Source organism: Alexandromys fortis, unplaced genomic scaffold, assembly GCF_014885135.2.
Source record: "Alexandromys fortis isolate MF-2015 unplaced genomic scaffold, M_Fortis_MF-2015_v1.1 scaffold_0, whole genome shotgun sequence".
Taxonomy (NCBI): Eukaryota; Metazoa; Chordata; class Mammalia; order Rodentia; family Cricetidae; genus Alexandromys; species Alexandromys fortis.
In genome coordinates this window covers 8479192-8505446 of record NW_026067949.1, presented here as the reverse complement: position 1 = coordinate 8505446, position 26255 = coordinate 8479192, and the positions used below count along the sequence as shown (strand labels likewise).

The 26255-nt window shown below is 37.3% G+C and overlaps 1 protein-coding gene across 2 annotated transcripts in view; it reads right to left on the bottom strand.

Annotated features, from left to right (window-relative positions):
• The window catches only part of Slit2 (slit guidance ligand 2), a 330345-nt gene that overhangs the window by 24830 nt on the left and 279260 nt on the right, over positions 1 to 26255 (bottom strand). For both annotated transcript variants that reach the window (XM_050150144.1, XM_050150145.1), the window contains 4 exons: positions 23404 to 23528; positions 23189 to 23286; positions 21548 to 21687; positions 3977 to 4070 (listed from right to left, as the gene is read on the bottom strand). In XM_050150144.1, the coding sequence (XP_050006101.1) occupies positions 3977 to 4070; positions 21548 to 21687; positions 23189 to 23286; positions 23404 to 23528 (457 nt within the window). The remainder of the gene's footprint in view (positions 1 to 3976; positions 4071 to 21547; positions 21688 to 23188; positions 23287 to 23403; positions 23529 to 26255) is intronic.

The window sequence follows — 26255 nt, the reverse complement described above, 5'->3', positions numbered from 1 at the left end:
TCTTTCAATATTCATCACAGGATGTTTTAATATATGTACACGTTGGGCAATGATACCTATAATCAAAGTAATTAAATATCCATCACTTCACTGTGGTGGTTAGCACTGTCTGCTTGACACAGGGGTCATGTGGGAGACAGGTCTCTGGGCATTCTTGTAAGAATGATCCAGATCACAGAGGTAAGACACGAAGACCCAGTCCTGGTGGGTGCTGCCATTTCCTGCCTGGGATCTCTGACTTTATAGGGAGAGAGAGAGAGAGAGAGAGAGAGAGAGAGAGAGAGAGAGAGAGAGAGAGAGAGCCAGAGAGACAGAGAGAGTTGAACAGGTGTCTATATTTTCCTTCTGTCTGCTTTCTCATTGCTGATGAGATCTGTCCAGCTGTATCCTGCTCCTGTCACCCTAACCACCTGGCCATGAAGGACTGTACATTGAGTTCGGAGCCAGGGCAAATGCCTTCTCCTCCAAGTAGTTTTTGTCAGGCCATTTTGTGACATCAACAGAAGAAACTAACACTCCCCCGCCCGTTACCTTTAACTTTTTATTTTACTTTAATCTTATCTCTTTGGAAATGCATGATGCAGTTTACTCTAGTCACTATTCCTACATTAGTTAGGTCTCAGAACTCACTCATCTCCTCCCTATAGAATCTTAATACCAGGACCTAACATCTGTCCATTTCCATTACACCGAAATCATGGCAACTACCACTACACTCTGATTCTAAGAGTTTAACTGTTAAAATTCCAAATAGAAGCAACATCTTGCATCATCTGTCTTCCTATATCAGACTTATTTCACATGCTGCAAAACAACATTTTTGTAAAACTAAGGCATGTAGTTTAAGCATCCCTTTCTTATTTATATCATGGCATTATAATCTACTCTACAAGCATGTTAAATATTATGTAATATTTAATGCCATGTATAAAGTCATTAGCATATTGTTTAGCTATCTTCATGCTCAAAAAACAATTATCATATTTTTAACTACGAGTCTTGATAATTCTAGAAAAGTCTTTATATGTATTCTATACTAATAGCACAGTATTCTATAAAAAATTCAGTGTTTAAGTGAATGAAGATAGTTTAAAAATATTCCTGATTGAATGTGGCATTACACAGTGCCAAGGGTATTGCCTAAAGATGCAAACTCAGGTGCTTGACTGAGAGTGGATGCATTAAAACAAATGGGAGAACAGTTCTTCTTAGAGAGGCATTCAGATGGCATGCGTGCCTTAGGAACAAGATGAGCTCACTGCGTAAGCGTGCTGGCACCTAAACTGGTTGGCTTTAACACTACATCACCATAAAGTGAAGCAAACAGCAAGTCTGACACTAAATGGACCCTAAGTGGTCATACACATTTTCAAATAGATGGACGGGTCTTGGAAGGGAACTTCCATCAATGTTAATGTGGGCAGCGCCACTGAAGTGCTGAGCATTAAAAAAAAAGAAGGCACGCTTTGAAATGCTCTGAATTATTTATCTGAGAAAAGAAATCAAAGTAAAAGATAAGAGAACCACACATTTAACACAATAGCTGTCTAGGAGATATTTTATACCCTCTTTTCCCCCCAAACACTATCTTTTAAGCCCTTCAGAACTAGCAGCTATATCATGGCGGATTATTCTGTCTTTCCCTTGTTTTAAAGTGGGAAGAAACATTTAAATAAGAATTCCCTAAATCTTCTATTATGAACAAAGTCCATCACTTCAATTCTATTATATGAGGAGGAGAGAGGGAGGATATATAGAATATAAACTATACTGTTATGACTATAAATGCTAACTAAGAAAGACGTATTCTTCAAAATACTGCTCATGGCATATCATGCTCTAAAAATATCTCCAAGCAATTCAGGAGATTTATGAAATGTATAATAAAGGATGAAAAGTAAAACCAGCTCCATTAGCTTAGTAATAAGAAAATGAAATTGAAGTAACATTACAACTTGTCCAAACAATTCTCAGTAAAGATTATCTCTACTGGCTTCCCCTTGTTCAGTTTTCACGACCATTTTCTTTCTGCAACGATATTTCCCACAGTGTGCAATTATTTATAAGATGGGAGTAATAGCACACACTCCGCCTTAACCTGGTTTCAGCTCAACTACATACAGCTATAAAATGAGCTCGTGAATTACTGACCGCTGAAAGCCGTGGGCTTTCAAATCTGTCCTTCCAGACTCCAGCAAGGCAAACTCTGGAGAGTATGCAACCTAATTGCTAGTAATAGAAAATGCTTAATTAAGACCCAGTCCTTTGCTTAAGACAAGCTCTCCTCGTTTAAGATTGTTTCCATTAAGTCTCGCTAATAACTTGTGTAGAACTACACAAAGTCCTGTGAAATCTGTTTATCAGATGCGCAGTCCCAGGAAACCATCCTTGTTAACCCTCTGCAAAGTGGTGGGCCTTGATCCACATAAGTGATACAGTTTTGACCTGCTGACCTTAACTGTGGGCAGATCAAAGCCATTGGGAATTAAAGCAAATTACCTCCAGAGTTTTGTAGAATAAAATGCAATGTAGTATTGTGCATAAAATAAAATAAAATTAACAAGAATTTTAGTTTTGGTCTAGAATTGTAAATTGAAGCAATGAAAGATGGACTGAGATCTACAGCCTTTCCTTCTTAGTAGTGAATATAATCTGTATGCCTAAACTCTATGTATTCTAAAAATTTTGATTTTAAATCAAATTAACTGACAATACTGTCAAAAGAAAATTCTAAAATTCGTTAATTCAGTTTAACCTTTGACAGTAGATACTGCAGCAACACTGGCTGATAGAGTAGAAGCCAACTTTGCCACTTGTCTTATGCAAGCATGGCTTAACTCCTAAGCATAGCTGCATCATCCCCCAAATCCAGTCTATCCTGATCCCACGCCAACTGTGTTACCAGTAAACCAGAAAACCTGTTAGTAGGAATATGGTTTCCACAAATCACATATCTGCAAAGTATCAAGTCTCAGTTCAACCAATAAGCTAGCATGTGGTCTTTGCACAGCTACCTGACTTCTCTGGGCTAATATTTCCTTATGTTTAAAACAAAGAATTTATATTTTTGGTTGTAAGCCATCTCCTCAGTCTTACCACAACGTAATATGCCATGGCTGGCTGATATACATGGGAGGCCTGCCCTTTTCTGAAGAGAAAGGAGGGGTTTTGGGTGGGTGGGAGGGGACGTTGCTGGGCAGGACTGAGGGGAGAGAAGGGGAGGTGTAATCAGGCTGGGTAAAATTAATTAATGAATTAAAAATACTTCAAATATGAAGAATTTAGTCTGGATGATGTTTAAGTTACTGCCAACTCTAAAATTCCTGATAGCTCCTTAATATATATTAAGGTTGCAGCAAAAGTATCATCTGATTTGCTACCACGCATATTTCAGAAATATTGCTAGGGGGGAAGTGATTTTGATAAATTTTTTAGATCACTTGGGAGAGCTCTCTATGAAGTGGGAATGGGAAGCCTTAGATCTCAAAGTCAAGGTTAATAATTTCAGAACGATAACAGACACAGGCTAGGAATGTCCGGAGTAACCTGGCCACAGTGTCACAGTGTTTTTTCCAGCCTAGATAGTCAGTTGACTGTTCTAAAACATAGACTTCTCAGGTACATCAGAATCAGTCTCTCAATTTTAAAGTAAGTTTACCTGGTGTATGTTAGAAACTTGATTAGACTGGCCTTTACATAAGTATAATGAAACTGATTTAATGGTTGTTTCACTTCATAAAGGGCTTCCTAGACATTGTGGGGAACCAAAAGTTTCCCTGTTTTTTTTTCCAGTGTGTTAATATTCCATGATGCACAGGAATATTTGCAGGCCTGTCACAAGCACTAGGTATATGTGACCCATTTCTAATCTTCAGCAAAAGTATGCAGCTAAGGATGGTGGAGGAGACAGGTTCCTCAATGAAACCCCCCATGCAACCTCCACCTCACCGTGAGCCCCTAGTGGCCTCAGACTTACTTGAATCCTTTTGGTGTCAGAATGCACTTGGAGTCATGCTGGCAGGGGTTCAGGTCCTGGGCACAGAAGTCCAGTTTTTCCTCACACAGTTCGCCTGCAATAGGGGAGTAGTGTTAGTTCTCCAAGGAAGGTGGGCAGACTTTAAGGCAGCAGGCTGCATCACAGCTCAAGGTTGAAAACAAAAGAAAAAGAGTGGATCCCCACAATATATGGGGCCAGAATATTACATGCCTAAGTTCAATCCTGGCTCTGTAGCTGAATGGGCTCCAGGCAATGCAAATAAAGTGTGTGAAACCCTTTAGATACTATTGGATTAAGGTAAGGGAATTTGAGTGCTTTTTATTCTTTGTTCATTAATTTTTACATTTAATCATACATTGTTTATAAATGTATGACTTAATCATACATTGAAAAGTAAATATACACACAAAACAAATGATCATTAAAAAACTATTCATAAATAACCCATTCAAAGTGACCAGGTTCTAAAACTAGAAACATATTTACCCCATCCCTGTAGTTTCCCTCACCACCCTTCTGCTTAGTACCAGAAGTACACCCAATGTGACTACTATTTTGACAAGATAATAGAATAGTTGTGTACATTTTGACCTTAACATAAACAGGGTATTTTTAAGTGGAATAATTTGGTTTATGCTTCTTTTAGTTTGGTTTATTCTGTAGTTTTATGATTGAAAATGTAATTTTCATATTATCTAAGGTCTTCTAAATTTAGAAATAAAACTATTTTGGGTCTCTCTTACATGTCACTAAAATATCAATGAAATACATATTAATCATTTTATGTGATATAAAGAAAAAGAAAATTTAAGTAAATATGAGAGAGAGACAGAGAGACAAAGAGACCTCTTTCTCTAAGACTATCAAAAGGTTAAGAAGTGTAACTTTTATCAATGAATGAAGAGTGAGAATATAACTATGTGTGTTTTACCCACTCTCTAATAATTTTATCACTGAATAAACTATGAGCATAATCATGTAGATAGTAGGAACTCTATATTTGACGGTATGTTTGATAGTCTATGAAGAAACTTCATCCAATGATTTATGCAGTTACTATTTCAAATACATTGACTTAAGTCTAATTTTCATCAAAAGGATTTTATTATCATGGCATAGGACTCAAAGGGCAATATTCTGAGAGTTCTTTGGTCAACTTCTATTTCAATTATAAATTAGCTTTTCAATTGTATTAGTTCAATAAATGAACAAATTACTCGACATACAGAAAAAAGTTCTTACTTCCTCCAAGAATGTAATTTTGTTAGTGTATGACTTTAGGACATGCAAGGCAGCCTTCCTGTTGCAAGCCTGTCCTGTGACACAGCATGCTATCTGTGGACATACATGTGTGACAATTAAATGAGGCCATCTATTTAGACATCAAAGAAAATGTTTTATGATGCAAGTATATAAATGCACTCATCCATCGTTATCTCAGTTTAAGAATGGATAAGGAAAATGTGGTACTTTACACAATGGAGTACTACACAGCAGAAAAAAGTAACAACAGCTTGAATTTTGCAGGAAAATGAACGGAGCTAGAAAACGTCATTTTGCATGAGATAACCCAGACACAGAAAGAAAAGTATCACCTGTAATGACTCATAAATGGTTTTTAAACATAAAGCAAAGAAAACCAGCCCACAAATCACAATCCCAGAGAACTTAGACAACAATGAGGACACCAAGAGAGACTTACATAGATTTAATCTACATGGGAAGTAGAAAAAGACAAGATCTCCTTGGGAGAGGTTTGAAGTGGGGGGAGAGGCAGAGAGGGGAGCAGAGAAAAATGTAGAACTCAATAAAAAAATCAATTAAAAAACTTATTGTAAGTGTCATTCATTTTTTTTATTCTAAGAATGTCTGAGTCTTTAAGCCTGTGTCAGAAAAGTTTAACCACATACATACATGATAAGGCACTTTTAAAACAGTTTAATGTTTGTAATTTCAAGCACTGCTACTTAAAGAGACTTTGATGGAACTGATTCATTATATTCAACAGACAGGGATGCAAAAATCATCTGGGGTGCAGGGTATTTATCAAAGTCTAAATGAAAGAGCCTGTAAAATATGATAATAGAGAGTGACCATTTGAGATAAATGAAATCATCAATTTTATGTACTTTTTAGTTTATTTCCAAATATGAAGTTGCATTACAAGTAGTAAGGAAGAGCAAGGAGTTCCTTCTTTATTCACTTTAACTCTGGCCCAGGTCACTCCAACAGGATAAACCATGGTTCATCAAGACTGTGGAGTTGTGACAGATGCTGGGACTATTGACATAAAGTGAGCAGCTCTGCCTTAAGGTGGTTCCCAATGCAGAAGCATAAATCAATACAGAGATAGGAGAACACGTAGACTGCTTTCTTCTCTAAGTAAAAACACAAAACTTGACCTTCTATTCTTACTGAAGAATTTCTCCCTAGATTCCATATGTTAAGGAGTGAGGCAAGACAAATGTCTCAGGAAATGCTGGTTAAACATGTTGCTAAGTCCTTTGTGGACGGTTTTAGAGTGAGCAATCCATCTTAAGTAAGAAAATAACTCTAATGTCATGTATGTATTTCTTATCTTTACATGAATAGCATAACAGTAGTGTTAGTTACCGATGAATCTGTATATAAAAATGTGTGTGTGTGTGTGTGTGGCCATTACATGCTACCCCCCTTGGTCTGATATTATTGGATGATTACTTCAAAGACAAAGAGGCTCTTGCAATCACTAAGAACCTGGTGCTTGTAACTACCACTTAACACATCTTTCAAATCACCATGTACTTAGACTCTTGTCACTGAATTCTACCCATTAATCAATAAATTAATTTCCCAGACTTTAACTAATGTTTCTTTTCGCTTTTGCTTGGATAAGCTCTGCTTACATTTAAGTTGTCAGTTTCCTCATTCATGCTTGTGCCTGTAGCATGACTATATGGTAGGACTGTAGGTTTATGTTGTCATATATGTATTTAAATTATTGGGCTTTACCTATTCCTTGACTGCAAGATCATACTAAGCAAAATCTTAATGTGTTTGCTTTTGCATCTTCCTAGGCTGTGATGTATAAGGTGCTACATTCAGATACTCTAATGAATAAGCAACAATCAAGGCAAGATTTTCAGCTTGTTTAGTCATATTCAAGTTACGTCAGTTTTTCAATTTTTATATGTTTTCTTAGTTTTATATGTTATAACTCAATCATCACTAATAATGTAGTTAGGCTCTTAAGTTTGTATATTAAATTTTGCCAAACTGACTATTAAAGTAAATTCATTCATTGTGCTATTTATTTAATTTCCTAACTGTATTTAATTCTGCTACATTTGCAAAAAGAAGAAATTTTAAAATTCAAACTCTGTTTTGCAGTGTGAGAGTTGGGAGTTGCATTTGACATAGGAAATAAAATAAATCTCCGGGATGGAGGCTGCACTTTGCATGTACATCTGATCATCAAAGGGGAACTGTCCAAGAATAACTGCACTACTGTTCAAGGAAGAATAGGAACAAGTACTCTAGCTGGAGTGAAACCAGAGACTCCTGGTTTATTATTGAAAAGTCACCCAGCCCTCATATAATGAGAAGGGTATCTCACTTAGTTTTTTAAGTATATGTATCCAGACTTAGATCTCAGTGGGGAAATAACAGAAAATAAGGAAGTTGAGTTGTTCTTATTATGGTCACATGCATGAGGTAATTTCAATGACTGCTTCTTTGCTTGAGAGCATCAGTTTCAAGAAGACAAGAAAAACAAGGCAGACATATTCTGATTCTATTCTGTTTAGTTTGGAACTCAATCAGCAGGTCCTTATGAGAAAATGTGCCAGTCCATTTGTTTGGTTTAGGTCACTGTACTTGAGGGATGGTTCAGTGGCTGTACCCATCAACCTCTTAAGAGACATGATTCCAGACACACTTTGACTTTGTGAATCTGAGGAAATCCTACTTGCTTTCTACTTTGAATTCCTAAAAGTCCCAAAGGTAAAGCAATGGCATGGGACATCATGGTATCTTGGTATTTATGATTTCAAGGACAACCTGGTCTACAGAGTAAGTGCCAGGACAGCCAAAGATACACAGAGAAGCCTATTCTCAAAAAAAAAAAAAAAAAAAAACTAAAAAGAAAAAAATAGAGTTTAAAATAAAGCCATGTAGAGATGGAAAATACATAGAGAGTCTGGACACTCTATGTTATTGTGTTGTCTTTGAATTGTTTGATGGCTGAGGAAGGAACAACAGGTGTTAAAAGACATTTGATTATAAATGCTGTTGGATTAATCGGACCTATGTATTTTGAAAATGCCTGGACTTCAAAATTTAAGTAAAAAATATGTTGCTCTGAAGAACAGGTTTTCCTTTATTTCCACAGGAAGTGAGAGTCTGTGGATTAATCCTGGATTAAGAAAAATAAGATTTGATCAAGGAAGACTCCCTGAGAAATCTCCAATAGGAGCAGATGGCCCAGATGTCTGAGTTCTACATCTAGAACAGCCTCAAGACTGCTGGCTGAGATGATGAAGCCTCACAGAATTTTCCAGTCAGAATTTGACCATAATCTTCAATCTTATTTAGGTTCCCATAAGATTATCAGCACCCCCAATCAGCAGGAAGTAGCCTAGAAAACTACACCCACATTCCCAAAAAATGAATTATGGATGCTTTTCTTTGTTTAGAGTGTTGGTTACAAGTTGTTATGAATAATGGTCAGAAAGAAAGCTAAACAAGGGAGATTATAGTCAGAGTTCTTGCTTTGAAAATGGGGGGGATTGGGACAATGGCCTTATACTTTGTAAAGTTTTGTCACTTGTATTTTAATAAAACACCGATTGGCCAGTAGCCAGGAAAAAAGTATAGATGGGGTGACAAGAACAGGAGAATTCTGAGAAAAGGAAAAACTCTTTCTGCAGTTGACACAGAGGAAGCCAAGCACAGAGAAAGCAAGATGAAAATGCCATGTGGCTAACATAGTCAAGAATAATGGGCTAATTTAAAATGCTAGAATTAGTTAATAAGAAGCCTGACCTAATAGGTCACCCAGTTTATAATTAATGTAGACCTCTGTGTGTTTCTTTGCGACTGAATGGCTGCAGGACCAGGCAGGCTAGAAACCTCTGGCATCACCATTTAGAACAGGGACTAATGAATACACATTGTATGTAGTCATCAGATAGTTTACAAATAACATCTGTCCATGCCAGAACATCGCAAAGGCTACACACCACATATTACATGTTCCAAATATAGGGATTATTAATTTTTTTTTTTTTTTTTTTTGGTTTTCGAAGACAGGGTTTCTCTGTGGTTTTGGAGCCTGTCCTGGAACTAGCTCTTGTAGACCAGGCTGGTCTTGAACTCACAGAGATACGCCTGCCTCTGCCTCCCAAGTGCTGGGATTAAAGGCGTGCGCCACCACCGCCCGGCTGGGATTATTAATTTTTGTGACAAATTCATGCCTAGTTCTTAGATTGATCAACTTCTCTGAGTATGTCTGACTGTTAAAAATTTAGGTTAGAAATGAACACAGTCTATACCATACGGCAGGAGCTATGAAGGAGCATGGGAAAAATGGTACCCATGTACCTGAGAAAGTACAATTCTACCAAGTCCCACCCTTGAGAAACAGCTGTAAAGCACTGGTTACTCAGCATCCATGAAAATATTTTCCTGTATATTTTGATACAGTGATAATGTGACCATTTATCCTGACTTGCTCACAATACTCCTTTAGACCTGTTGTTTCAGGATACTTACTGACTGCTATTCCAGTACACCTTCATTTGGATAAAAAATGTAATGGTCACTTCCTAGGTGGAACAGTAAAAACTGGATCATCATAACGTATGACCCAGCAGAAGGAGATCCTGGAAAAAAAAAAAAACTGTTCTCCTTGTTGAAAATGATAATACTTTTTTTTGGTTACTTTTTGACATAGTCTTCTGCAACTATATACAACATAAAAGAATTGTCTGTTTGAAATGAATTAGTTTCATTATTCTGGGCCTCTGTTCTTCATTGATAAAAGAGGTTTTCGAATTCAAAATGTAAGGTTGAACTCTGTCTCGAAAATAGCCTTTTTATGAATTCATCTAAAGAGATGGATAATGCAGATAGGAAAGTAACAGAGAGCATTACACTCAGCAAGATAATATAATATTATTTTGTTCTGCGAGAAAAAGAAATGTCAGCATGAGCCCAGAGCCCCTGCAGTACCAATAAAGCAAAGAGACAGAAGCCCCAATACACACTGAAGGCTTCTCTTGGAAACAGTGCCTGGAGTGGGCCTTAACTCCTGCTTTATTTCAGATATATGTGCTTACCCGATATTACTGTTCCTTTTAAAAAACACGATGGGCCTCTTCTGTTTAGCATCTCTCTTAATTCCCTTCTCATATCAAATCTATTTTTTCCCCGCCCCTCAAATCTATTTTTTCAAGTTTCTTATTACAATTTACTGGAGTAGTCCTTAATATTTTTGTGCCTGTTTTCATTGTGATAATTCCCAACAAATGTGAAATTTAACACAACCCCATTTATTAAAGGAGGTTTAATTTAATTAAAGTAATATTTGGCTTAATGACTTCAATCTTTATAGGATTTATAATATTACTATCAGGTCAGGAAGGATTTCTTACCAGACTTGCCCCTTGCACAGTAAGCTAGTCTATATATTTGTTATCTCTATGTTTGTTTTCAAAATTTAACATTGGTACTGGATAACCAAGTGGTATGCTCTTCCTTGAGGAAGATCATTTCACCTACTCTCAGCATTCCTTGGTTTATTTTCTCTAGTGTGCTGAAGTTGAGGTCTTCTACGTTTTTCCTCATTCACTTTGGCATGTATATAGTGCCCTTTTCTTTGCTCGTCTCATGTTTAGGCAGTCACGATGGTGAGACTTAATGAGTTTAGCTTTTGTCATTAGTAGCAGACACAGTCTCACCTCAAATTCCTTGATACTTGGCTCTTATAATCTTTCTACCCTCTCTTCTACAATGTTCCCCAAGCCTTAGGTATGGGTGTGTCTTCTAAATGTACACACTGGGATTGGATTCCACAACTTTGCATTATGATTGGTTGTGGTTTCCTATAATTGTCTCCATCTGTTCAAAAGAGAAGTTTGCTTGATGAAGGGTAAGGACTACACTTATCTGTATCACTCCATATTTTTTTTTATGTCAACTATGTATCAGACCCTAGGAACATTTTGGGGGTAGAGTGGTGATGACAATGGAAAGCTTCTCCCATTTTTTGTGGAAGTTGTCCACGAGGCTGAGGAGAAAGAGAAACATTAATCCATAATAACACAACCACGCTGAACAATGCTTCTGACTTGAATGCTAAGCAAGAAAATTTCCTGGTGCTCTCAAATTAGGATGCTGTGGGGAAGAACAGATTGGGTTTTCTGAATGAGAGAGACTTAGAGATGTCACACGAGTGATAGAGAGGATCTAGGAGTTTACTTGAAGAAAGGTAGAGAGTAAAGCTATGAGAGGACAGGAATGAGCTAGGGACAGCATGGTTCCAGTGGAGGCCATAGAGTCAGCAGTGGCCACAGTGTTTTCTAATTTAGCTACCTTACAGAAGTGAAACAAACAGAAGAACCATTTCCAAAGGTATGGAGAAGACAATGGACTGCTTTTTATCCAGAAAATAATGTGGTCGTCTTTGGACCAGGATCAGTATTTCTGGAATTTTCTAACTCGAATTCACTGTTTAAACCATTGATGTAATTTTTCACAAAATGGAGCAACAGGAAGGGTACTTAATTAGTAAATGAGTGAGATCCTATCCAAATTTTCCAGTACTCCAAACTTTGAATTCCAGCTAGAAATGTCTACAACAAAAGGGAATGAAGAGACTATTACACCGTGTTGATGGATACTCAACTGAAAGTTTCTACTGTGGTTAACTTCTGCAAATAACTAGATCCAATTCTCCCTCTGCTTAAAGACATATGATTCTGAGGGCTGTGGATTCATGAATGCTTGGGAGCAGATGAGAGGATGAAAATGCAGGCTATTCTGAAATACGATCAAAATAGGTTTTTTTTTTTTTGACTGTATGAGGGAGTTCATTAATATTGATATGAGGGTGAGAGTACCCAGGGCAGCGATTTGAATAACTGAATCAGAATTCTAGTGTTGAACTTAATCGGTTATGACATTTTTAAATACAATTGTAACAAGGGAGGAAGTCTGGTTGAATTCCTGACAGAATTCCCAGGACACAGACTTCTACAAAGTAAAACACATCACTCTTCAAAAGTTTATGCTTTCAGTTTGGGGTAAGAAAAGCCTGGGGAGATGGTACTAATTTTTATCTTATCTGCATTTGATCTGCAAGTGAAGGTGTTGAAATAAGCAGCCCACAAGATACAGCACAAGGAATTTTATTCTTTGAAATAAGCTATGTGCGGGCAAGGGACTCCTTTATGTACAGTTTTGGAAATAACCATTCCCATCAATCATGTACTCAGCAGAAAAAAACACAATGTGAAAGGTTAGGACTGGCTTACTTGCCTCATGTGGGAAAACATTTTTTAAATGTTAAAAAAGGCATAGAAGGCACAGGTGACCTAAAGAGCAACAGTGTAAAACAGCTGGAGACTGTTCTGAGGCACACATGCCTTGACCATTATCCTAGGTCGGCCATCTGCTGCCTCTTAAAGAATTTTACAATTTCCTTTGCAGAACAATGATTATGACTGTAGAAAATCAAGGAGATGAACCCAAGAACAGAGAGACTGTGCTTTTTAGCCTACAAATGGTGTGTCTGAGAACAGTAAAGATGAGCAGACCTCAGTGTTTCTGTTTGCTGAATAATAAAACTAAAAACACAATCTCATAGAAGCTGTAGGTGTCCAAATTGTTCTTGCTTGGGGAAAGTACAGTCAGCCTTGAGATCTCTGGGGAATTGTTTTGAACAGTCACTGCTTATACTCAACCCCTTATGCATAATGGACTAGGATTTGATTAAACTTAGGCATAATCTATACAGCTTTATTTTATTATTTTTAAATTGTGTGTGTGTGTGTCTGTGTGCCTGTGCATGTACTTCAGCTCATCTGTGTGGTTTGTGGATGTGCCCAGTAGTTCAGAAGAGGGCACTGGGAAATGGGATGTAGATCAGTGGTAAATCAGTTGCCTACTAAGCATAAGGCCCTTTGGGTTTAAGGAAAGAAAAGAAATAGGAAGGAGGGCATTGGATACTTTATTTCTTGGAGCTGCAGCTGGAGTTCAGCTGGTGATTGAAATCAACATGATGTGAGAGATGGAAACTAAACCCAAGTCTCTGCAAGTGCAGCCAGTGCTTTTAATCACCGGGTCATATCTCTAGCTCCTTGTCTCATACACTTTTAAACCAGCTCTGGATTATGCAATCTGCCTAACACAATATAAAAGCAAATGGCTGTTATGGTATAGGGGATATGAACAAGAACAGAATATATCTGCATTTAGTTCAGAGATCATTGCCCTGATAAATTCCTGATTGGTGGTGTGTTGAATGTACAGATGAGCAATCTGTAGACATGAAGGATAGACTACATTTATATTTTAGTCTTACTCATTGATCTAAGTCAGCTCTATGTTACATACTGTATTGAAAATTTCAGGTTTGGGCACCAGAGCATTTTAGCAAAGTCAAATCAATGTCAAATGTCCTGTGTAAATATTTAGCATGCTTATTAGTGATGACAACAATGACGGACCTAACTTGTGTAAGTGAGGGTAGATTCCCGAGTATTCTCTTAAACAGTCTACTGCTTTTTGTAGTGTGTCATTCTGAAACTTGTTTTCTCAATTAGAAATAAGTAGTTGACCTTCAACATACACCTATGAACTATCAAGATGGTCCTCATTTTCTAAGAACAAGGAGGTTCAATCATTAGTATATTAGGGGGAGTAGTATAGAGGGCTGTGACATCTTGAAGATGCATGAGCTAATGGCAGCTGTTCCCTGTCTTAAATGCACACCAAATGTGGTTTGCTCATGATGGGGGTTGTGTTACAGGCAACCTGCAGAAGTTAAAGTGAATCACAATTCAGCATAAAAAAGCTCAAGAGAATGTGCTACACAGGCAGGCTCCTCGATGCTTCATAGGATGCGAGACACATTTTTATCGTGTGGGTGAATTTATGTTTTCCAAATGAAAGCATTAATATCTGTTCAATCATGTTTGATTCCCACAGAGTGTAATCAGTGTTGACAGTGGCAAAGTCTGTCTCTAGCAACATCGCTACGTTTAGTTGTGAAAGTTCCTGAGATATGAGAGGCGATGGCTTTGCAGCAGCAATGCCCATGACCTGATTTGAACCTGTAGCAGAGAACCACAGCTAGGATTGCCTGGTGACCATCGAAATGCTTGGTGGGTTTTGTATCACTTTCTATATTTAGCACAGTGTCCTACTTTAGATATTTTCTCAGCAAACATTTTATGCGCTTTTAAATGGAAAGCCTTACTTCTCCAAATAAACAAATATGAAAAGGGTGTGTTTTTTTTTTAATACTTTCCCCCATAGAGCTCTATGACTGAAGAATGGAGCCAATTTCAACAGCTACTAGCAGTCCAAAAAAATTAGACTCTCTTTTCAAAGTAAATAAATCCAAATTAGAAAGACTAAGACGGGTTAAGTTAAACTGTTGCTCCAGATTCACTGGACACTGCCCGTGAACTAATGAGAGCAAACAGTTCTCCTAAAACTGTTTTCTGCGATTCAAATGCATTTAAGAGCTCTGAAAGGTTGGAAGATGAATAGAAAGCACATGACCTTGCAAGACTGCCAAAGTACTTTCTCAGTTAAAGTGGATAACGGAGACTACATCACTAACTTTCTTAATTGGAAGACCTCAGCTATGCCCATAGAAATAGTGACCTTGAAGTGCAGACTGCAGATTTTGATGCAGAAGAAACAAAGGTAGTTCCCTCTTATGAAGAGATTACAAATACTGAAATGATTCACAAAGCCTAAAAACACTGTCAAGAGCTCTTCAGTTTTCAAAATGTCCTTGTCCAACACATTTCGTAGATATGTTCTTGTATAAGCGCCAGTATGTCAAGGGCTAAGATAAATAACTACCTAGCCCTAAATAGAGTGTTTGTATTTACAATGAATAGAAGAGCAAAAACTTAAAAATAAAGTAAATGTAATGAAAAAATAGGGAAAGATCTATTTTATGTGCACATCTCTCAGGTAGAGCTATCTATCAAATTCCCATTCTTCTACGTGAAAGAACAACATCAGACAGTCTCAATAATGCAGAATCTGTCAAAGCAGGCGGGTCCCCAACATTCCAGAAGTAGGAAAATTTCCCATCTCTATGCTTTCCTATAGATGGTTTACTTGGTTTTTATTCTCAAACATCTACATGGAGGGGGACAGGAGCCATCATTCCTGTGTCACAGAAGAAAATAACTAAACCAGAGAGGCCCTAGTTTTATAGACATTGGTTCCATGATAGAAGTCTAAAGACGAAATCTTTCCAGTCCCCTATACCAACTATCAAGTATCTTGGGGGCAAAGTGTAATTTCATTCTCAGAATTATAGTTAAGACACTGATTAAGTCCTTTCTCTAAATGGCATCTAATAAAATAAATTGCCTTCATGCATTTGAGTTTTGGGAACATAATTAATTGTTTCAAAGGTCCACAAGGATGATTGTGTCTAGCAATCAGAGGAAACAGCAAGAAAAACTTGTTTTGCATAAATAATTAACAACGTCGTGTATTGTGAAAAGTAGCTTCAAGTGGGATAGGTTCTAGCAAAAGATGTCTCAGTTATAGTGGATGCTGTAGGTTCAGGTAGACACTATACTTACATGGTGTATATTCTCAAGTAAGCACACACTGTATCATAAAGTGTCATTTATTTATAATGCTGTTCTTCAGCATTTTACTGTTTTTATTTATAGACATAAAAATTACTGCCATTAGTACCAACCACAAAGGTTTTCCTTTAAAAGAAAATTAAATCAACCACAAAACCTTTGCAATGACAGATTTTTGTGAACATAAGTGGAAAATACAGTCAATACAAGAAATCACATGGTGATTTAAAGCAATCGTGCACTGACAAACTTGTTTTTAAGAATGTGATCACATTACTAGTAGAGTATATATTCCTGCGACAGAATAGTTTATGGTGTGATTTGGAGATACAGTTGGCCTTGGGCAGATCATCAGTAGTTTTTGTACTTATAAAATGGAAAGATGATACTAAACCAAGGAAGTACTGGATATATTAGCAGATGTATAGCAGTCCTATATTTAGCCTAACAGATGAAATTGCTTTTTATGTTTTCCAACTTCACTGTGTATACAATATGACTAAGTGAGCAAACACAGTAATCACCTGAACACAGTAACAGAAAAGGAAGTCCTCAACAACAAATGAGGAAATAATCTGTATTTCTGCATCGTTCTATAATTCTGCAAGTGCTTCCTTTATATCAGGACCTATTAATTCTAGCATACACTGTTGTTTCCTGCACTTGAGACTTGGAGTCCTTTAGAAACATGAACAACTAAGAAACAGTGCCATTAGTAAGAACGCTTAGTATATAAAACACATGTTCATGAAGATTCTGCAACATGCTTTCAGCGTGGCTAGTGATCTACCAACTGTATGTCCCCTTCTTGGCTCTGGGTATGTTTGGGAACCCAGTAACTACACTGAGGTTAGTGACTATGCACCAAATCTTCTAATGCCTTAAGAAAACTTCTTAGAACTCACTGAATTCAGCAATATCAACTTGACGGTTTCACCATATAAATCAATCGCTTGAGCTTTGTCATATTTATTTGGTAGGACACTTCATATATAATACATTTTTTATGAATTCACATGTATAGGAAGCACATATTATAACTATATTATTCACATGTATATTAACATATACATATATATAATATACATATTTTATTTTTACATTTACTTTTTTTGTAGTTCTGGGGTTGGAACCAGGGTCCTCTACATGCTAGGCAAACCCCTTATCATTGAGACACAACCCCATTCATATTGTAGAAAATGTTTCAATCCACATTTTCAGATACTTTTCAGAGTACATAATAGTAATGCTATGAAATTAAACTTATAAATCTTCACTACCTTAAATGTTTTACTACGTATAGTAAATATACTGCACTAAAGGATCTATTGTTTCATTATATAAATAATATATTCTTATGATTATCTTTAAAAGTTAGGAAATAAAAAATAAGACTTAACTTTTAGATAATTTTTCCCACTCAGGGTGAGAAAACTAGAAATCAAGTGCATTTCAATGAAGCATTTTATAATGTTTCATGCAGCTATACATATACCAAGGATCTACAGGAATGATTGGATGTAACACTTTCTGACTTGATCTCTTGTCAAAATCTTTACCCAGAACATCCAGTGAAATCTAGCAGCTTTAAAAGACAGAGGAGAACTAAAGTGAAAACCATAAAAGACTTAAAAAGAGCAACTAACCTTTTTCCACCTCATTCAGATTAGCAGCTGGCAGCGACAAAGACAGAAGAGACAAAAGACATTTTACATTGCAATGCAACAGTAGCACACACAAAGCCACGCGCAGCATTAACAACAGAGAAGCGAGGGTGGGAGAGCAAACTGCAGCCAGGCTTAGACGTCTTACCTACACCTGGCCGAACATACAAACATGGAGAAGAATAGGACCAAAGTCAAAGCCACCATAGCGAGCTAGAGATTGGCATCTAAGTTGTGTGATTGACACCTGCAGCTTTACTGGAGTAGATGGGAAGTAAAAACACTTGTGTAGGGACCCAGAGACAAAATGGGAAAGTTAAAGAGTTCGTTATATTTTCCATAAGACAGACTCTGAGAATAAACACGTCCCGTTAATGTGGACACTGACATTGTGCTTAAGAGTTCTATTTAATAGAAAATCTTGAACTATTATCTAGTAGTACATACTTCTATATGGCCCTGTGAGAGAAGGATTATTGAAGACACATATTCCCGACAAAACAGATCCAGAATTAAGACAGCTGGAAAACATCCCCAGTCCAATATTTACTACTAAAAACTTTTTTTTTTGGTCCCATATCATCTCCAGATCTAATTCCATCTAAGAAAAGTTTTCCAGGGTTTCAATACTGTAGTCATACCACATTTCCAATCTTCAGTTTACATATTATGAGTTAATTTAACTTCAGGAATTCCTTGAAAACTTTCCCATAAGAAATGTGTTGTTTACCGAAAGTGTACAGTAATAATTAAGGGAAAAAAAAAACTAAACAAACCAAGTCCCCAAATCTCCAAAGCTAAATGAAAAATACAGAATTATTTTTAAACAATTGCATATCTCCAAATCTTTTCCCCATACTGATTTTAATATAAATCACAGGGAACTAAACTTTTAAAAAATTAAACTTTTCTGAATAACACCAGCAATGAGGTTTCTTCCAGCTAGGAGAGTAGAGGGGACCCTAGTGTGTAGAGAATGATGCATGATCAGTAACGTGGGGAGAATCCAGTAAAATGTAGATAACAGAGAAACACCATTGACCCAGACATTTTATGTCCTCAATCTTTTCAGCAGAGGCGGGAGGGAATAATTCATAAACTACATGCTGTGATGTGTGCTTACTCTGGGTTTGTTTATCTGTGCCTTTATACATGGATGAATGTTGGGCTATCTTATTCAACTACTTGTAGCTCAGATTTACAGGCTACTTGTCGTTTCCTGATTTGCTTGTCAGATTCTTTTCAGGTCTCTGCCTTTTCTCCATGGACAAGTGGTTCATTTTGACATAGATGTTAAATGCAAGCATTGTCACCATGATGATTTACAAGCTTTCATGGTGAAGCTTTATTTGCTGCTATCACATGGAATTCATGTTTTCATTGTATGCCTTTGAGATACAGGGTAAAAAAAAATCAAAAGGCAAAAAAAACTTGAAGCTTAGATGATTTTTGAAAACAATGGTAGTATTATTATATTCTGTGAGTAAAGGAGAGTTTTTATTCTCAGAACTCGCATTCATTAACCAAATTCCATCCTAAATGTAAAACAACAAGAACATATTATGAGGAAATCCCTCTGTAACGCAATGGATTAAACAGGACACACAATTCTAGATTTGGACATAAGCGTCACTATCATTGAAGGTCACCTATATGCCACCAATCTCAAAATCTGAAGATGGTTGTTTGACATCTTATAAATGCTCTCATTTCAGATGTACACAAAACTCTACCGTTAAGAGATGAATTATGTGTTCATCTCATTTAGATATCTTCTCGATTGCCAAGTTGTCAAACCCTTCATGACCCAGGGACTCAGGCCAACATAATAAAGGTAGGATCTCTGCTCTATGTCCTGCACAGTCTCTAGTTCAATATTTGTCTTGATCTTTTGCCCAAATGAAGGCAAAGCATTATTTGTAATAACTGCAAGGAGTAATGCTGTCCTTTTCAGAGTCAAACGCTTTTGAAAGATAGACACAGTGGGGGTCATTCCCGGCTACTTTTATGAATGTCACATTTTAGCAAAGAATTGGTTGGGCTAAGCTTTGAATTATTGTTATATAGTGCAAAGATGGAATCTGACATCGTTGGAGAAGGAAGACTGCATCTTTGTCTCAGAGGAGGGCACACAGAAATGAATTGTTAGGAAGGCACAGCAGTGTTTGGGAACTGGACCGGAGGAGGTAAGAGAAACACTCAAGAATTGCTGTGACTCCATCAGAGTTAGAATTAGGAAACTGCACAGCGGTGCAGCGGGGCCTGCTCCAAACTAACGTGGATGTATTTATACTTTATGCAAATCATCACAGAAAGGTACACAAGGACCTTTGCTCACATGTTATCTCAAGATATAAATTCCTGGTTTCTGTGTTTAGAACAGCATGCAGAGCTTTAATCATCTAAAAAGTTTGATTTTCTGGTGGAATCAAATATAATGAGTTCATAGAAGTCAAAAATACGTGGGTTTATAAGCCTTTTCTAAGAGCTCAAGAGTGATGGAGAGAGAAAGCAGTTTGATCCATGGTATGACTAATAAACAGATTCTTGTTTAACAGTGAACTTCTTCAACACATATAAATAGCCAATCCAATAGATCTCATAAGCTCAGCCTATGTACAAGGGAGTTAAATCTATGGTCACAAGCTAAAGGAAGATATCTGACAAGTGATATAGTGGTAGAGATGGGTGAGAAAGCCTCTATAACACCAAAAATCTGTCTGACATACACTTGCTATACTTTGTTAATGCAAAACAGTAAAGAATGATCAAATCTGACTCCTAGCATGATAGCTATATATGTATGTATATGTATGTATCTATAATTACCCAATTTTAATCTCTATCTGTCTATCTATCTTTCTATCTACCTGTCTGTCTATCTTCTATCTATCTATCTATCTATCTATCTATCTATCTATCTATCATCTATCCATCTGTCTACATCCAGTGTTTTACTGTGAAAACATGGAAAGGGCAATATTTGAAAGATCTAAGAACATCCAGGTTGTTAAAAATGAGCCTCATTATTCTATTTTCCAATTTCCTATAATAAAAATTACTTTCCTGTCAAGGAAGACATTTAGAACAACACAAATTTTTGTATTTCCCATAACAAGAAATTTCAAAGATTCTTCCTTCTGAACTTTGGGAAAGTCAATTGCATAGCTATGGTTGTATTTGATGCTTAGAATTATTAATCTTAGCTACCTAGATAATTATTTCACTATTTGAAATCAACTATGACTGTTATATGAAATAAGTATGACCAATGAAAACACTAAGTAAAATGAAAATAGTAGCTCCTGAAACAGTGATAGAATCTACTTCTGTGTTTGTCTTTAGAAATAACACTGGTACCCTCATCCTTCTCCATGACCTCTGGATGCTTTGTTAAAGGAAATACTGACTATGGCATTTCTTATGCACAGTCCCACAAACACAGAAAGCTATTCTTTCAAAATAAACAAGGCAGAAATTTGGTGCTAACTTTATAGAAATTTGTTCTAAATTGAAAAGAATGCTTAGCAATTTGAATAGTCTGATCAGGTTTATCAACCAGAGACAAAGTGTTGGTAAAAAAAAAAAATAGTCTCCTAAGACATTCAAAAAGCTCATTTTCCTGAAGGAGCACAAATTGAAGGGCAGAACTTAAAGGAGGTAAGCCTTTGCTACTGAATATATAGTATGGACATTATTAATGTCAAATGCTGTGTCATGTTTTGGCTATGTAAAGAAATGCAAAAACATATATGAACAAGATAGTACAAAGAAAATAGTTTTAAAGAAAATGTCATTGAATTATTGGGACCAAAAGTTTCAGCATGACAGCATCCTTTTTGTTCTTCTAGAGATCATGACCTTAAAGAAAGGGTGCATGGGTTGAACTGAGCTTGCTGCATCTTTAAATTGGTGGGATGAAATGTCCTTATGCAATTCTGTTATTACAATTAAATTTCCCAGTTACTTAATAAAATGGCTTTGTAAATAAATATAATAGCGTGATGATGCTTTCAAATTGTTTCACTGATTGATGACATAACACTTTCTATTCTTCATACCTGTGTACTCGGGTGGGCAAAGGCATGTGTAGTTGTTAACTCCATCAACACATGTAGAATTATTTTCACAGTCATTATCTTCGCAATCATCAATATTGACTTCACAGTTTTCTCCTTCAAAGCCATCAGCACACGCACACCTAAACATCAGGGGGTAAAGCCAAGACATTTTTTGGGTGCATTTTAAAACTTCGTGGTCAAAATATTTTTAAAAAGCATAAATATACATGCCAGTTACAAAGCTTTTAACTACACAAAATTGATTTTTCAAATGCTTTGAAATTATAAGGGACTAGCTAACAAACCAGAAACCATTTAAAAAGGAAAATTTATGGAGCTTAATGATGGCAAATGGATCCATCATCTTCAAAGTCTATAAATCACAATACATTTTCAAGTACAAAGGACAAGCACCATTTCCTACACAGTCCTAGATCCTGCTTATTCTCAAGCTGGGAACAACTCATGGTCTTTGTTTATAAATAAAGAAGTACTGGTTCTGATATTTTAACTACTTTTTATTATTTGTGAATTTTATACATGGATATAAATGAGTTCGCTCATTTTTGTCTCCCATTTAGTTCATCCCTTAGCGCCCCATCACATTTCCTGCACAATGTCATGTGTTTTCTCTTACATTGTAACCCATTGGATTCACCTGGTGCTAGCTATACGCGCATTGGCGCAGACACTTCTACTGAAACATGGGTAGCCTTTCAGGGCTACAGCCTTGAAGGAAACCGACTCTCACTCCACCAGCAGCACTCAGTCGCCAATCGTACCTCAGCTACGGTGGACTTTGTTGGGAACTGTCAACCCCCAGATCCCGAATTTCTGGTAAACAACTTGTAATGCTTGCAGCTGTTCTAAGCATGAGACCCTCAGGAGTTGCTGATGGCAGGGGAGTAGTTTCTGGTGTGTTTGGCTGGGGCATGGCTATCCCTATATAAGCTGCCCCTGGACACAATAAAGGGGGCATTCTTGGAGCATTCTGGCATCAAGGATGACCCGTGTCTCTGTCTGTGTGTCTTTGTGTATTTCAATCTCCAGCCCCTTGCCCGGTTCACGAATTGTATGGCAGCGCATAGGGCGCATCACGCCTGACTGCGCAGTCAGGCGTGATACGCCGCAGGACTTTTTGAGCTTCTTCCCGTTCTTCTGGGATTTTGTTTGTTCTCACAGATGTTGTGTTCAGTGGTTCAGAGCACATATTGCTCACCTTCATCGGGTAGTTATAGGTAATCACCTATAACTCCAACTGTGAGAAAATCAGACACTCTGCCTCTCTGAGGCAACTGCACTCAGACACGCATGCGCGCACACACACACACACACACACACACAGAGACATACACACACAGATGTACATATTCACATGATTAAAATTAAGTGTGAATCTGATTTTTAAAATTGCATTATCTGCAATTCTTTGTGTAATGTCTTTGATGGTTTGCAACAATAAATGTTACATTTTCTTTTTGCAACTATAAAATAAGAAAATTTACCAAATTAATACATGTGATCTCTGCACAAACATTCTTTTTGAAACAATGGCTTCTTATTTAAGAAGAATCGTGCACATTTGTTTAGGTAGTTTGTTACTGTATGTCAGACAAAGGAGGTAACAGCCAGGCTACTTACCAGAATCCGTCATTCTCTCCTTCTTTTAAATGGCAAGTTCCTCCATGTTTACAGGGGTTACTGATACAGGCGTGGATCGGAATATCACAGTCCTGCCCCTGGAGAAGAAATGCATGTGTTAAGTGCAAATAAAACAAGCCAGCTCTTAGAACACACAGAACAAAAAAGAAAACATACAATGGAAGTGTTATATCCCAGCTGTGATTTGTATTTACCTTGAAACCGTACGGGCAGGTGCATCGATAAAAATCAACTGGGTCATTGTTACAGGTGCCATCATTTTTACATGGATTGGATAAACAGGGGTTACACTTGGCTTGAATAGTAACATCCACGGGACCTACCAATGAATAGACAAACGTGAGAAAGGGATGCGTCTCTTTTGTCATCACCTAAGTTCATTTATATGCCTTAGTAGAACGGTGGGATTTGGGTAAAGTTATTTGTCACTCAGCTTTACACGATTCTCTTCTAGGATGGTACCAGAAATCAGTATCATCGCATCATGCCCAGGAATGCCAAAGGAGGCCTTTGAACTGTGGGCAGTATGAGACTTCTAAGTAACAACGGGACTCTGGCTTCCCAGCTTAGGTCATTAGAAGCTGAAATTAATGACACCACTGTCATGATATGAATTCCTTTAAGCATTTCTGGAAACTATACACGGCAATGACCTATATCTCAACCTCAGTCGGCTTAATAAAAGTTCCAGGGCTATTTTATGTATAGGATAGTATCTAGAAAACACAGGGTCTTTTATATACTCCTTTGTATTCTTTTGAGTCATTCTGTTCATTAGTACAAGATGTGGCAGGTGATATGTCCAGTTTATCTTCTCTAGCAACAAGATACCGCTGAAATGAACCTATCAGTCTCACATTTTGTAACACACTTTATAGGAACCTTGTAATCTGTGAAAAGTCTGATTAACACAGATCAGCCCCAGAAAATTTCTGCTCTTCGCACTATATGATCTGTGACCCAAAAACGTGAAAATTGAACTGTTCTCTGTAAAGTCATGTTCCTTTAATGCTAATATCTATATGGCTTGTGAAAGACCCTTAGTTTCCCTTTTTGCAACTTCACTAGACTGGCAGAACAGCAAATACACATCTTTACATAGAAGGTACAAATACTTTGAAAAATTAACATCCATCATATTTTGCCAGTAGCAATCTCTGCGTGGGTCCCTATGTCACTGAGACAAGTAGTCGTCAATTCAATCCCACATTTCATTGCACACAAGTCCTAGCACAATAGCAAGGGTATTTGCTTTGGGGACACTTGTATAGCACGCCCCCCCAATCATTATTAACCTATCAGTTTGGTAACTACTTAGGTTAACTTCATTCAACATATCTCCCATCTTTTCCTTTTTCATGCCCCCCTCCACAGAAGTGTCTCACAGCAGATGTTCTGGTCCTCCAGCTCTCATGAGACTTAAATGTGTGCAGTGTGCTTATTTTGACAAGTTGTGACTTCGGGTCATGCTCTCCATCTCCTGTAGAGGGAAGCTTCTGTGATGAGCAGTGAGAGCTACCCTCATATATTGATATGAGAATAAGTTTTAAAATGCAATTAGAAATTATACGTGTTTAGGTAAGTGGCAATAGTAAGTTCTCCTCTAGATCTCATGACGTCAACAAAACAGAGACAGCTGAATTTACAGTGCAAGGCAACTGTAACTTTCCCATTTTGAGTGACCTTCAATTCAGTAAGGTAGCTATTGGTAATCTCCAGAATATAGGTACCACTGTTGCATCCTTTGGAACATCTTTTCTTGCTATAGGCATTCTTTGGTTCCTGGGCATTTCAGTTAGAGAGGATGATTGATTCCTTTTCTTCACTGACAGCTATCATAGTCCTTCTTACATCTCCCTGATTGCACCAACTTTGCTTCTCTCTATATTCCAATCCTTTAGAATCATTTCCCTGGCACCTTGATGGTTTCTATTCATTTTCCTACTTATATTTCAGAATTTTAAGTCATATCATCAGTCTTTTACTTGACTCCAATCTGCAATTCATTTTCTGTGCAGCATATTCTCTCCGTGTCTTCTCCTGATGCCCTCTAATGGTCTAATAATAGTCAGCTAATGACTTCATGTTGTAGAAACACGAGTTTGATTAGTGAATCTGTTGTGAACCATGAATAATAGAAACAATACAGCAATGGCAAGAAGCTGTGATCTCTCTCTCTCTCTCTCTCTCTCTCTCTCTCTCTCTCTCTCTCTCTCTCTCTCTCCCCGCCTCCTTAATTTGAAGCTAATTGTTTTCAAGGGCTATTTCCTGCCAACAAAGTAGCCAGATGTGCACCACCAAGAAAGTCATCTCCCCTCACGGAGACGGCTATTTGAAAGTGTCAGTGAGAAGAAGGAGGTGAGTGTATGCTAACCTGTTTTGATTTAGATCAAGCTTAGCTTAAGAAATCACTGCAGTATTGGCTATATGAGCAGAGGTGTGTTTAGCTTACTTAATATTTCACAGTGAAAATGAGAAGAAAGTTTGGTTAGCACTCTGTCTCTGTAACCTGCTTTAATAGAGAGACTGCTGAATTTCAATCCACTGAAGTCTGAGGGTAGACCTGCTTACAAGACTCCCACCGCGAGCTATGCACCTTACCCTAGTGTAGCCACCGCTGAGAATTCTATCTCACTTTGATTTATTACCAAAAGATCCAGACAAAAAAATTCTAACTATAACCCAAGAACCTGCCTTTATTCTCTGAACCTTTGGAAACACTAGTCCAATAACAAACTCCTGTCCAAAGTACATGAAAGAAAACTCCACATAGGGGACTTTTGATACGAGGCAATTGGACTGAAAGGAGACCTTGTTTAAAAGTACGGCTGTATTATACTTGTTATTACAGAATTTCTTAAGCAATATTATCAAGGGCATATTAAGCATTCAGCAAATATTAATGGGCATCTACTTTGTGTAAGATGCTAGGCTTCAGAGGATCAAATCCAAATGAAATGTCTGCGTTTCCTTAGTTCCTTACAGTTCCGCAGTAGAGATCTGCATGTGCCAATTAGTGTGAAAAACTCAGGGCAATGATAGCACA